At 44.6% G+C, this 12,710-nt stretch overlaps 1 protein-coding gene across 2 annotated transcripts in view; it reads right to left on the bottom strand.

Annotated features, from left to right (window-relative positions):
- Positions 1 to 11,710, bottom strand: part of SPPL2A (signal peptide peptidase like 2A) — a 28,979-nt gene extending 17,269 nt beyond the window's left edge. For both annotated transcript variants that reach the window (XM_063314245.1, XM_063314246.1), the window contains exons 1-8: positions 11,374 to 11,710; positions 7,755 to 7,874; positions 6,360 to 6,539; positions 4,708 to 4,791; positions 3,595 to 3,728; positions 2,335 to 2,483; positions 1,457 to 1,553; positions 194 to 295 (exon numbers count right to left, since the gene is read on the bottom strand). In XM_063314245.1, the coding sequence (XP_063170315.1) occupies positions 194 to 295; positions 1,457 to 1,553; positions 2,335 to 2,483; positions 3,595 to 3,728; positions 4,708 to 4,791; positions 6,360 to 6,539; positions 7,755 to 7,874; positions 11,374 to 11,427 (920 nt within the window). In that variant the 5' untranslated portion in view covers positions 11,428 to 11,710. The remainder of the gene's footprint in view (positions 1 to 193; positions 296 to 1,456; positions 1,554 to 2,334; positions 2,484 to 3,594; positions 3,729 to 4,707; positions 4,792 to 6,359; positions 6,540 to 7,754; positions 7,875 to 11,373) is intronic.
- Between the last annotated feature and the right edge of the window lie 1,000 nt (positions 11,711 to 12,710).

Below are 12,710 nucleotides of genomic sequence, written 5' to 3'. Positions count from 1 at the left end.
GAAAAAACCCAGGACAGTGGGCACAACTGTGCACCTGTCCTGCATGCATGAAAAAAAAAAGGGAGGCGGGGTTTCAATTGAACAATCACCATACATCCCAGCGCCTCTTTGTTGATTCCCCTCTAGAAGAAAGGATGATTTCTTCCAGTGGTGCTTATCCAAATGGGGAAGAAGCCTAACATTCTTCACTTACCTATTCTCATTCCGAAACACAGCCCAGGTAACAGACAGTCCTATGCAAAACAGGAGGAGGAAAACAAGCCTCACTTCAATGGCGTGGTTCCAGCATGGAAACCTAAAAATACAGTAGCAACAACAAATCTGCATTACAAATACAGGATGCCAAGCACATTTTCCAGCAGCAAAGGCAGCCTTGCTAAATACAATATCACACTCAGCAAATTTGAGTTTTTTTCCATTTCCATCTAAGAAGGAATAAGCTGTGCTGAAACAAGGTAAAGAGTATCAGTATGAAAGGACTGGCTTTGCGTTGCGATGCCACCGGGCACGTCACCACTTCTTTGTCATTATGGGTATGGAGTGAGATCCCCCTGGATATCCATTTAGCACCCACCCCGATAATGTTATGTGAGTTTTTAAAAACTTAGCTGTTCTCCCAGGCCTTGTGGTAGGTGGTTTGCAGAGCCCTGAGTGGGTTGCGTGTTCTGTTTGTCTGGACGCTTAACTTCTTTATTGTTTTCCCATGTTAAGCGTGAACTGCCAGAGTAATTCTAGAGTCATGTGGCTACTAGCTCTACTAAATAAACGATCAATAAATGCCTGCAGACACCTACGATCCACAGGTTGCTCCTTGGCTAATTTCAAGTCACTCTCTTCATGTCTTTCTATAAACGGGCTAAATATTGATCCCATCTACCTTGGCAAAATATTTTCTTAACATTTATTTATTTTCCTTCTCAGCTTTCCGGTAACTTGAGGTCATACTTGGGCTTGGACAGATTAACTTCTGGTCTTTCTCCACCAGCGCTCCAGGAGTTGTTTCTCTGACTTAATCTCCTGGAGTTCCTCAGTAAATCAAGGAGCAAACCAGGATCAGCCACTTATTAGGTCAAAAGCCCAGATCACTTCTTGTTGCCAGTTGCTACCCAGGCAATCAGCGGAGCTGCCTTCCAGAGATTCCTCAAGGGCCCATCAGATTTCCTCTGGATCCATAAGATGTCTGGAATGGGCTGTTCTAATTGGCCTATTTGCTCCACAGAGATCACAGGTGGCAACTAATCTCTTTTGGGCCTGGAAGTGATCTGACCGCTGCAAAGTGCCAGCTGATACACTTTCTATATCCATCAGTAAATCACTGCTCTGTTGCATCCAAAGTCCAATAAATTGGGGGCCAAATCAAGGTTTCGCTGTGGCTTAAATTTCAACTACAAAAGGAGTTATTTTTATTTGGCACAGAGCTTCTTAAAGAAAAGTCATATAGAGTAGAGCACTGTACCTGCATTGTCCATAAGGTATTTTTTTAAGTAGGGCAGAGAGACAGAAGTACATGCTTGAAACAGATGCTATGCAGAAAATGGAAATCACAACGTACACTAGACAAGGAGGGAAAACAAGAAGACATGGTTACAAACAAACTGACTAGAACCAATTGACCATCAATCTTTCAGTAATGGGGAAGAGAGATTCATATAAAAATGATAGCCCTCGTTTAGTGACCACAATTGGGAGCGGCAACTCAGTTGGTAAGCGAAGTGATTGCTAAATGAAACCACAACTGTACTTATCATCTTACTTCAGCTTTCCTGCGCTTTACAGACCTGCAAAGGTCATAAATGCAAGGATTGGTCACAAGGTTACCTTTTCATCACTGCCAGAACTGTGAACGGATGCTGTCCAAGGCAGTCACTAAATGAGGACTACCTGTACAGAGGTATCCATTACTCTTCCTGCTTTTTAGCTGCATTTATCCATTTTCCTGAATCTCGGATCCCATTCAGACACAAAATTTAAGCAAACCACACATTTCTCTGCAGCTTATAACCAACCTACAATATGGGAATCATAACCATAACCACCACACAGGGCTGTTGTACAAATTACAAAAAAAGTGCTTGTAAAAAACACTTTGGCAACACAAACAATCTGCCTAAATTGCATTGGGAAGCCTTGCTTTTTTAAATGTCCGTAATGTTTGTGACATCCAAAGCTATATCAGGAAGTAGCTGAGACCAAAACCCATCTATCCAACATTCCTTTTAAAATATCAAATGCATTCAGTTGTGCAGGCCCCTCCTGCTACCTGGACAGAAATCTAGCAACCCATCAAAGTTTTCCCTTCGAAACACAGGCTAGATAAATTCAAATGTCTTTTACCGAGCCATTTGTAGAAGTAATACATCAAGACCAGCATAATGCAACAGGAGGTCACAAATATGACAACTGACACAGGGGTTAAAGTTAGGGATTCTTCGTCCGATAATGAGTCATTGCTTCCAGGGGTGGAGCCGCGCTTCAGCTTCTCACTGTGTGGGTAAAAATAAGCACTTAGAAAATTGCCACATATGATACTTCTTTATCTCAACAACTTTGCCATAATAGTCCTCTAATACTTGGCAAACAATTGGTTTTATTCATTTATTTATTTGGGAGACTTTTGTCCTGCCTTTTGCACAGAAGCTCAAGCCTGTGTGCATAGTGCTCCCTCCTCCCACTTTTTCCCTGAAACAACAACCCTAACAGGTAGGTTGGCTTGAGACTCACCCCAAATCACCTAGTGAGTTCCTGTGACTGAGGGAGAATCTGAACCTGGATCTCCCTACTCCTAGCCCAGCACCTTCACCACCTCCCCACCTCCCAGTCCAGCACCTTCACCTTCAACTTACTGGCCACTTTCCACTCAAAATTCAGGTAATCTTGCAAGCTAAATTTTACAAAGCTGCAGCAAGGTCAGTAGGCTGAAAACATATTTAAGAGAAAATGTGGAAATTGTTTCAGGAAGCCAGGTTATTATTTAGTCATTTATGAACTGAAAAGATACCAAACACTGGGGACACTTGGATAACCTACAGTAAGTTTTAAAAGTCCCTTTGACTGCAGCTGTGTACAATCTCATTAATTGCCTGCAATAATATGAGGACTGACAAAATCCCGTTGAGTAAACTGTCAGTTTTGATGCTAAAATAGAACCCAATGTATAAGTAAAGGGGAGCATAAGAAGGACAAGGATTGAGGTTTAATTTGATGATCTGTTTTACAATGCATTCCTATGTCCCAAAGTTGCACTTGGTTTCTACAAAAAGAAAAAAAAAACATGTAGTTGCTCTGCAGAAGGAAAATTCCACCATCCCAGTCTCTGTTTTTCAGATACGCATTTTTTGACCTCTACTTCTTGGCTGGGTATGAACAGACCTTGTACATTACACAGATACGTAAGGGATGGTGTGTGCATCACAATGCCTCTTCCACCATCCTGGCTTTTCTGATCCAGCCAGCAGGTGCTCAGACTTTTATTGTTCAATTTACTTAAAGAACAGAAACAGAGAGGAAGAAATTTGCAAGGTGGATGGAAGCCCAACGAATGCAACTCTACGGTAACAGAAATACTTTTGGTATTACAGTAAAAATTAAACTCACAGCTCTGCCCTACCGCTCCAGTAGCCTCCAAGGGACACACAGAACATTGCGATTAGGAACATGATCACCATACTATAATCAAAGAGTGGTTCAGGTGGCGAATAGAGCGCCACATTAACGTTTCGTCCAAGAGTCTACAAATTATAAACACATCCGTTAGAAATATTGGTTGAATATTCGACTTCCTTCCCCCATTTCCATAACCATTCGTAACTTCCCTGCCTCTGCTGGCCAACCAATTTAAGCCCACTGACAATCAGAGAGTCCAGTGGACAAAGGGCATTAAAGATTTAACTCTGCAAGCTTTACAAAGCTGCCAGCTGCGATGAAGCTGTGTGAAAAGCAGTGAGAAAGAAGGGCTAAATGTAAGATGGCTCTTAACTGCAAATAAAGGGTGGGATGTTTAATAATCTATGTAGAAGCATTAGGAGGTACATTCTCCTCTGCTGAAGGACTTCAAACTGATCAAGATGTTCTAGTGCAGTGTTTTTCAACCTTAGCCATTCTGGGAGTCGACACTGGCGCATCGTAAAATTGCCAAGGTTTAAATACACTGCTGTAACGGATCCTGCAATGAGCAAGGGTTGGACTAGATGACCTCTAAGATTGCTTCTATGATTCTGAGGAGGAATAACCACATAAAAGCAGAGGGGAAGAGAAAAAGGGCCATGAGCAAATAAAAAAGGAAGCTTATCAAGTTAATATCATGTAGACAAATAGTGCAAGAATCTCCAGGAAGCGGTATATATAACGCTTGTTTCAGGAAAGAAACGCTATTGTTTTATTCGGTCTCTCTTTAAGGAACCCACTGAGGGGTGGAAAATACAGTACTAAAGGCAATTTGTCACGGATCAGCAAAGGGAAGGATTTCTTGGCAAGGCATTGTTTCTCAAAATAAGATTAATCCTCAAACTCCAAACTATTCATCAGACATTGAAAATAAAATAAAGATACCATCAGCAGCGTGTGCATGTGTGTGTCACTAACTGTTAGAAGATGGAAGGAGACCAAGAAAAAAGGCCTTGCTGTGAAACCAAAAATCTATTAATTTCCAAAAGAAGTCATTGTTTTTCTCGCTCACGCACACGAAAAGCCACTGGGAAAAGGATGTACCTGTTCCAAATCAATTATATCTCTGCTTTTAATGAGAGCAACAGGAATGGTGATACCCTTGCTCTTGTTCCCTCCAGGAGGATGCTAGAAAAAGAAAAGTAAATTTACAGTATATCCTCTTGACTGAGCCAATCACTAGACTGGACTGAATCGCTAGACATTTCTCAAGAAAATAGACCCCAATTTCTCCCATCTTCCCCGGGTAATCATTAACAGTCCCCCCATTCCACAGTTATCCATTCTGTAGACGTTTTTGCTTCCGTGTATCTCCCTTTAATATAGTTTGGGCCTCATCCTTTGCCTTCACAAGCTCTTGAAAAGGCCCGTAATTCAACTGTTGTGCTAAACCTGTCTGGATAAATGGAAAACTGTTTGGGAAGCCTACAGATGCCACCTGAGGTGCCTGAGGAAATGAAGATATCACTGAAGATATAGGTGGTCCTCATTTATCAACCACTCATTCAGTGGTGGTTCAAACTTACAATGGCCCTGAACGAGCAGCAGTTAAGGACTGTTCCTCAGAATTCCGGCTGTCATGAGCACTGATGGTGAGCAGGAGGGGGCCCCTATCCAGGGGGGAAAACGCATGCGTAGTAGTGAGGAGTTGAGCAGCCATTCAAAGAGACACAGAACAGACCCACCTTGACTTTTGGGGTTTATCTGTCTGGGTTTTTCCCTCACTTCTTCAGTTTGTTAGGATTTTCTGTCTAACGTAGCAGTAATAAAACACCAGAGACCTATTCCTCATCTCAGCGTGGTTCCTGACTGTTAGGACACCGGCTGTTGCATCCCCGCAGTCACGTGATTGCAATTTCTGACGCTCCCTGCTGGCTTCCCACAAGCAAAGTCAATGGGGAATCTGGCAGGAAGTCAGACGTTGCAGTCACGTGAGGTCCTCGCTTAACGACCCACACAGCCCTCGCTAAGTGATGGCAACTGGGACTGCTGAAAGAAGTTGTTGTCGTAAACCAAGGACTACCTGTATATATTTTGCCACCACAAGCAACCTACTCTGGCCCCATCTAGCAGTAAAGGATTCTGCTTTATGAAATAACAGTTGGGAAGCATAATCTAAAAGATCAAAAGAAATCATGTAACTATGGAGTGCTAGTTCTCATTCTCCTTCATTCCTTAGGCTGCTGCAGAGATGGACTTGCAGGATCCCTGCTGCTGAGATATCTTCCCTCCATCACTTCACAGCTGAGGCACTGCCTCTTCCTGATCTGCTTCTATTCAAGCCGAACCCTTATGTACTAATTACTGAGTTAGATTATCTCCTTTTTATTCCTTATGACTCCTCTGGAGTTAAGTCTTGTATATCAGGACAGGGACTATCCTATTAATTAACGGTTTTTAATCTACAGTCATTTGGGGAATCCCTGTTAGCTGAAAATCAAGGAGCAATACCTTAATAAAAAAAAGAAAGAAAAGTAAACAGTAGGCAAACTTGTCTAGTTTGTTTAAACCACATCTGATGAAAAGTTACACAGCATTCCACAGATTCATGGGCCAGGCCTAATCTACTGCAATAATCTGTAAAAGATGATCAGAATCACACAGCTCTGCTAATAACTATTGGAAAATGAACAAATCACTTTCCATGCACCAAAAGACAGACAGAAAACAATAATCTGTGCAAAACTGGACCTTACTATGGGAGAGTCACTGGCCACCAGCACGAATTTAGCACCAAGCTGTTGAGCAATCTCTGCCTTTTCTAGGAAACTGCAATTTCCCCTCTTCACGACGATTGCTTTGTTCTTGATATCTTGGGTAACCTCAGATGGGCTACACAGCATTTTGGGGGTCAAGAACTCCAGTTCTGCATATGCCTAAAAGACCAAAAATAAGTAAGTAATTTAAAAAACAAAACAAAAAATTAAAAAGTAAGCATGCAAGAGAATCCTGCAATGTAGCTGGAAGAGTTTAACTTTTTTTGCCACTTCCTATTATTTGCAGGAAATAAAATTAGAATCCTGGGTCCGTAATACGAAGTAGTAAATGCACCATCAAAGAAAAGGCAAGGAGCGCGTACCCGTTTTCAGCAGTGCCCCCCTTCCTGTTAAAGGCTAGGGCTGTGCAGGTCTTCAGATTCAAAAGGGGGGCATTCCTGGAGCACTTCTTGCAATTCCTTAAAGCACGTGGACTTGCTAAGCTGCATTTCACACCTGCAACTCTTTCTGGGAAAAGACGTGGCTGCTTTAAGGCATTGCAGACAGGTCCTACCTGTGTGCCTCTGAAAGATCCCTGGCAAGTAAAGCTGAAATCCAGCATTTTCCTACAGTGCTAGTTTCCTACTTACAGGGAATTTAACAAGGGTGGTGTTCACCCTCCACCTACCCCAACCTTTATCATTTTGAAATATTGCACTCTCACATCATTCTGCCACATGTATGAATCCAGCCTTATCTGTGCCTGTTCCCCACAATTCCACTATACCACACTATAGCCTGGCCATTAGCATCTCCCATAGGGATGCCAAATGGTTCTGACTAGGTCCCCACACTGTACTAAACCATAACACGATTTGCTGGTTTGTTACTTATCATAATGTATGAATCCTGCCATTGTGGCTTAATGTTATGCGTTGACCCAGTCATAATGGGTTATGGAAAAAAAAGACAGTTTAGCACAATGTGTGAAGTTTGTCCAATGTCCCCAACTGAAATGCATTCAGATCTTAGTAAAAGGTAAAGGTTTCCCTTGACATTAAGTCCAGTCGTGTCTGACTCTAGGGGGCGGTGCTCATCTCCATTTCAAAGCCGAAGAGCCGGCGTTTGTCCGTAGACACTTCCTCCGTGGTCATGTGGACGGCATGACTAAACGGAACGCCATTACCTGCCCGCCGAAGCGGTACCTATTAATCGACTCACATTTGCATGTTTTCGAACTGCTAGGTTGGCAGGAGCTGGGACTAGCAACAGGAGCTCACCCCGTCACGCGGATTCAAAGCGCTGACCTTCCAATCGGCAAGCTCAGCAGCTCAGCGGTTTAACCCACAGTGCCACTGCGTCCCTATTCAGATCTTACAGTGTATAAATACTTACAATGTTAGATAAACTATCAGGAAGGGTAGTCCAGTAAGTATTATAATAGATGCAATAGTCCTTTGTTAAATGGGGACTGTCATTCTGAACTGCATGCAGAGCTCCTCCTTGGGCACTTATCTATTATTGGAAAAAGAAAAAAAAATTAATTAAAAAGTGTTATTGTTATAGTTTATAATTGCAATGAACAGCAAGAGTCACAAGATGAGGCAATATATAAATTTAATAAAGTAAGTAGAGTTTAAAAAATTAAATATTGTTTCAAGTTTCAACCAAGAAAGTTGACTTAAATAAGACCACCTCAATTTCAAAACTGATTATGCAATGAACTCAGGCATTCATTTGACTCAACTTTAAAAAAAAAACAAAGTTCCATAGAAGCCATTCTTTATTAAGCCAACCAAAACTCTGCAACCGTTTTAGGCTTTTGAGTTCTTAAACCCTTCCTTAGTCAAAATTAAAACTGCTAAAATAAATTTTAAATCGGTTCTTCACACACCTTAATTCTAAGAATTCAGCAATACTTTGTAATGAACTGCAGGGCATTTTCACATGATGTGGATCTCCAAACTAATTTTAAGATTAAGCAAAAACATTTAATAGACAGAAGAAGCTTTTAACTTTGGGATCATTCTTCATGTAGAAGAATTTAGAACTAGCTAATTCTGTAATTTTGCTATTGGTACCATTTGATTGTTTACCAATAATTTAATGTCTATTTTGTTGATCTGTTATTGTTGTTTTCTGCCTTGGGAATATTTAATCAAAAACATTCTTAAAACATCATATGCTGATTGGCTAACTATGCCATCAGAATCCAGAGGATGACTCAGATTGTGGCTGAGGAGGGATATAACTACAACATGTCAGCAGGGTTTCTCTGTCCATTCCTCAAGCTGAGCTTGACTCATGATGCGTCATAGACACAGTTGCAAAAGTGGGTTGCTTCTGTCTTCTGGGTTTTCTAGAGTATAGCCCTGATATTCCCCTGGTTGTGCAATGCTGTTTAAGGGCTAGACGCTTACTCATGGCCACAGTATTGGTTAAGCAGCTATTGGTCCTCCAGAAAAGGCATTCTTGGGCACCATGGTGTAGCTATGACCCTGCTGGGCTACCGTGGGGTTTGTGTCTGCTGATTTTGCTTTTTAAAAAAAAAATATCAGGAACTGTCAACCAGTACAAAGATTTGGTGGTGTGTTCAGAGTGGAAGCTGAAAGTATGTAGGTTTTCTGTACAGCTACATGCTTTCAGCTTCCTCCTAGAACATGCCACCAAATCTGTCATCGATGCTACAACTGCATTTGTTCTAACACACTTGACAAAGATGCTCAATTGATAGAATTAAACCAGGCATTCAGGAGACTGAAATACCCACCAACAAGAATAACTAATAAATCAATAGAGCCAGATCAATTCCCAAGGCAGACCTCTTAAAAGACAGACCACAAAAATGGAAAACAGAAACACCACCAGTTGTCACCTAATGCTCACAGCTCATGTCACTCAAACACATTATTAATTAGCTATAGCCCACACTGCACTTTCTCCTTTCGATTTTGATCACACTTCTTTTGCCTTTGCACCACCAACCTGTGTCGACATGTTTCGACCATGGCCAGAAAAAACTTTCCTTCTGCTCAGCAACTAAAATGTCTGGCAATTCCGACTGAAATTTATCTGAAACATATTCAGAAATAAATATAAAGGCTACTCACTGCTCAGTTCTGACCCAGAGGTGGGGATTCACGCAATTGTTGGATGAAAGGGCAAACAAAGAAAATGAGATCTTTAAAATGACTTAAGTATGAAGCTAGTTTGATATTTTAATTCTTTAGCATGCCATTTATAATGATTATAAATTATTCTTGATCATACTCCAATCTGGTCAGGCAAAGAAAAGTTGCTGGGAGTCAGATGGTGTAAAAAAATAATAAATCAATAAAAACAGTTGATTATTCATACTATGAGCCCAATCAATTGCAGGCCTAGATAGGCAGAAGCTGATTTCCACAAGGTATGATTTTATAACTCTCCATATGCATGATTTGGAAAGCCCCATGAGAGGGCTCTAAAAGGGGTACGCTGTCAGTTTATGTTCTACTAGATACATACTGCCCTGTCAATTTTCTGCTTTCACACCCATGGACCAAAAGTTCCTCCACCCTTTGGAGTCACAGCTTAAATTTAGACTGAATTAAGATTCTTTAACCTTAGGCATGAAAGCCAGCTGGGTGACCTTGGGCCAGTCCCTCTCTCAGCCCAAGAGCCAATCAGGCGTAGTAGGAGAGTTCTAGTCCCGCCTTAGGCATGAAAGCCGGCTAGGTGGCTTTGGACCAGTCCCTCTCTCTCAGCCCTACCCACCTCACAGGGTTGTTGTTGTGGGGAAAATAGGAGGAAGGAGTTTAAGGTATGTTCACCGCCTTGAGTTATATATTAAAAAGGGGATAAAAATCTAATAATAATAATAATAATGTATTTACTTAGAAGTCCACAAGTGTGTTTGCCAGGCCTTTAATATTGCAAGGGTCTGCTCCAGCACAGAAAGAAAGCCTCACATGCAGAGGCTTTCAAAGGACTAATGGAAACCAGTATCCAAAATATCTGGGAGTCTGCCATATCCCCACAGTGCTACCTTTCCGATCACCATTCTCTGACGCTCCTCTATCCCCTACCTTACTCAGAGGCACCATTAGCACAAACTAACCCAAGTAGCCCTGCAACCCAGCTTGTGTCAACACAGCAAGAATCTGTCCACACTTTGCATCCAACAAGATGAGTGTGTTGTCATTCATCATTGACCATTTCTGGTTGAAATGGAATCTGACCATCCATTAGCGGGGCAATTAAGAAGGCGGCGTGGGTGCCATCCCCATCAAGACCCAGTTTCCCAACATTCCAGCACCTGGGAAGGCAAACAATCCCCCATGCAAGCAGCACGTGAGGATGTGGCTACCCAGTCCCTAAAGCAAGCGGAACCAAAGTCAAAGTCCAGCAACCAGCACTGTCAGCTTCCTGGACCGCCACTCCCTGTCCTTTCCTCCATAAAATGAAACAGCCTCTGTTCCTCCTCCGGCAAGCAAGCGTAATGGCTGAGACCCGCGCGCATGCGCAAATAAACAAGATCCCGAGCAGCCGGCCTGGCAGGCGTTCACGGTTCGGACAGGGTCGGAGATGGGGATGGCCGGAAAGCCGATCCCTCTCCAGCAATTCACACGTTCGTCTGCGGTGGCCCAGAAGCCTATTTTGTCGCGGGAGGCCAACAAAGGGCGCTCTCTACTCTGCTGCCCATGCCGTCCTCCTATGCTCGGAGGCCAGGTCCGCACGAGTTCTAACGTGTTTGCCCAATTTAGGGTTTGGACGAGCCTACACGGAGCGGTCTTACGGCGGGGCCGGGCGGGAGGGCTGCTGGGGCCTTAGAGCGAAGATAGACTCCCAGCGCCCATGGAGGTTTCATTTTCGGCGCTTGAAAGCCAGAGCGCGTTGCGCGTGGCCACCGCAAAATTCCGCCCCCGCCCTGCCCGGCCGCGGGCTCCGCGAAGGGACGGGCCCAGCTGTCCCCCTCCCGCCGCCCCAATCTCCCGGGCGCCGGGCCCCACTCCCGAGCCCGCCGAGCCCTTACCAGCGGGAGGAGCAGGGCCCACAGCGCGGCCCGCAGCCGCCCGGCGGCCCCCATGCCCCGCGCCTGGCTGCGGAGCTTCCACGCCGCCCCCGCGGAAGCTCTCCGGCTAGCCGGCCTGCAGCCAACCGTCCCCAGCAGGCGCCGCTCCTGCTCCGCCGCCGACCGCGTCTCCTCTACGGCGCGGCTGCCGGCGCCCAGCACGGCCAGGGCTTCGCCTCTTCTGGGCGGGCTTTCCTCGGGCAGAGGCGGCCCCGAGGAGGGCCGCGGAAGAAGAGGAAGGGCGCTTTCCCACGGGCCCAACGCTCCGGCAGCCGGCGCAGCCCGGCCGCTCTGCGCCGGTCCCCGGGGCCCTCGGCCGTGGAGCCACAAAGCCTTCGCTCCCCGCCCACCGCTGGCCAGCCATCCAAGGGCGACGGGTCCCGATCGCGAGCAGAAAGCTGCGCAGAGACCTCTTGCAGGGCGGGAACCCTGCCAAGCGCCCCCCAGGCTGGTCCCTTAGGCCAGAGCTGGGAAAGTCCTAAAGGGGTGCCGCCTGCCGCGACAGTGGCTCGGGACCACTTGGGCAAGATCTTCGGTTGGGCTCACCCAAATTGTTCTAGAGAATCCCAAGCCGAAGTATTACCCCTGTAGGCATTGCTTAACGGCCTTTCCCCACCCCCGCCAGCCATGGAAAAGCAGGACTGTGACTGCGATAAAATCCGTGCTTCCAGAACCATGAAGCGCTCTCTTCCCTGCCCACTTCGTTGGCTTTTTTACATACTGTAATGCTGTAATATCCTTTAATCCAGGATTCCTCAACCTTGGCAACTCTAAGCTGTGGGGAATTCTGGGAGTTGAAGTCCACACAGCTTAGAGTTGCCAAGGTTGAGGAACCCTGCTTTAATTCGCTGCCCCGTTCACAGGCAAATATCAACAGCTCTCCTTTTGTGTAAGACCTGCCCACAACGAAGTCTGACTGGTACATGCAGGAACCTCAAGCAGATTTATTTTTTGGTACAAGAGAAATTGTCAGCTGTAGGAAGTGGGCACATGACTACTGTAGTCTGGTCCTTAAAGGCAGACTAAATTAGGACATCTGGGGTGGCCACCCAGGTGGGTTACATTATCTCTCAAACCCAAGTAGAAATGATCCCACTTGAGATAGCTGGAGAGCACTGACATGTGCAAGTCAAAATATTAAGCAACAACAGAGCACTTCTCCAGCTACGTAAACTGCATTTGCTTAATTCTTTGGGCAATGATTCTATGAAAGTTACCAATTCTTATATATTCTAATACAATCTAATTGGCTCTTCCCATGTAGTATCATCTTCCCATGTGCTATCATTTTGTCCTAT

This window comes from Candoia aspera, chromosome 13 (genome assembly GCF_035149785.1).
Source record: "Candoia aspera isolate rCanAsp1 chromosome 13, rCanAsp1.hap2, whole genome shotgun sequence".
NCBI lineage: Eukaryota > Metazoa > Chordata > Lepidosauria > Squamata > Boidae > Candoia > Candoia aspera.
The sequence above is the reverse complement of the archived record's forward strand: the minus strand, read 5'-3'. Positions and strand labels throughout refer to the sequence as shown.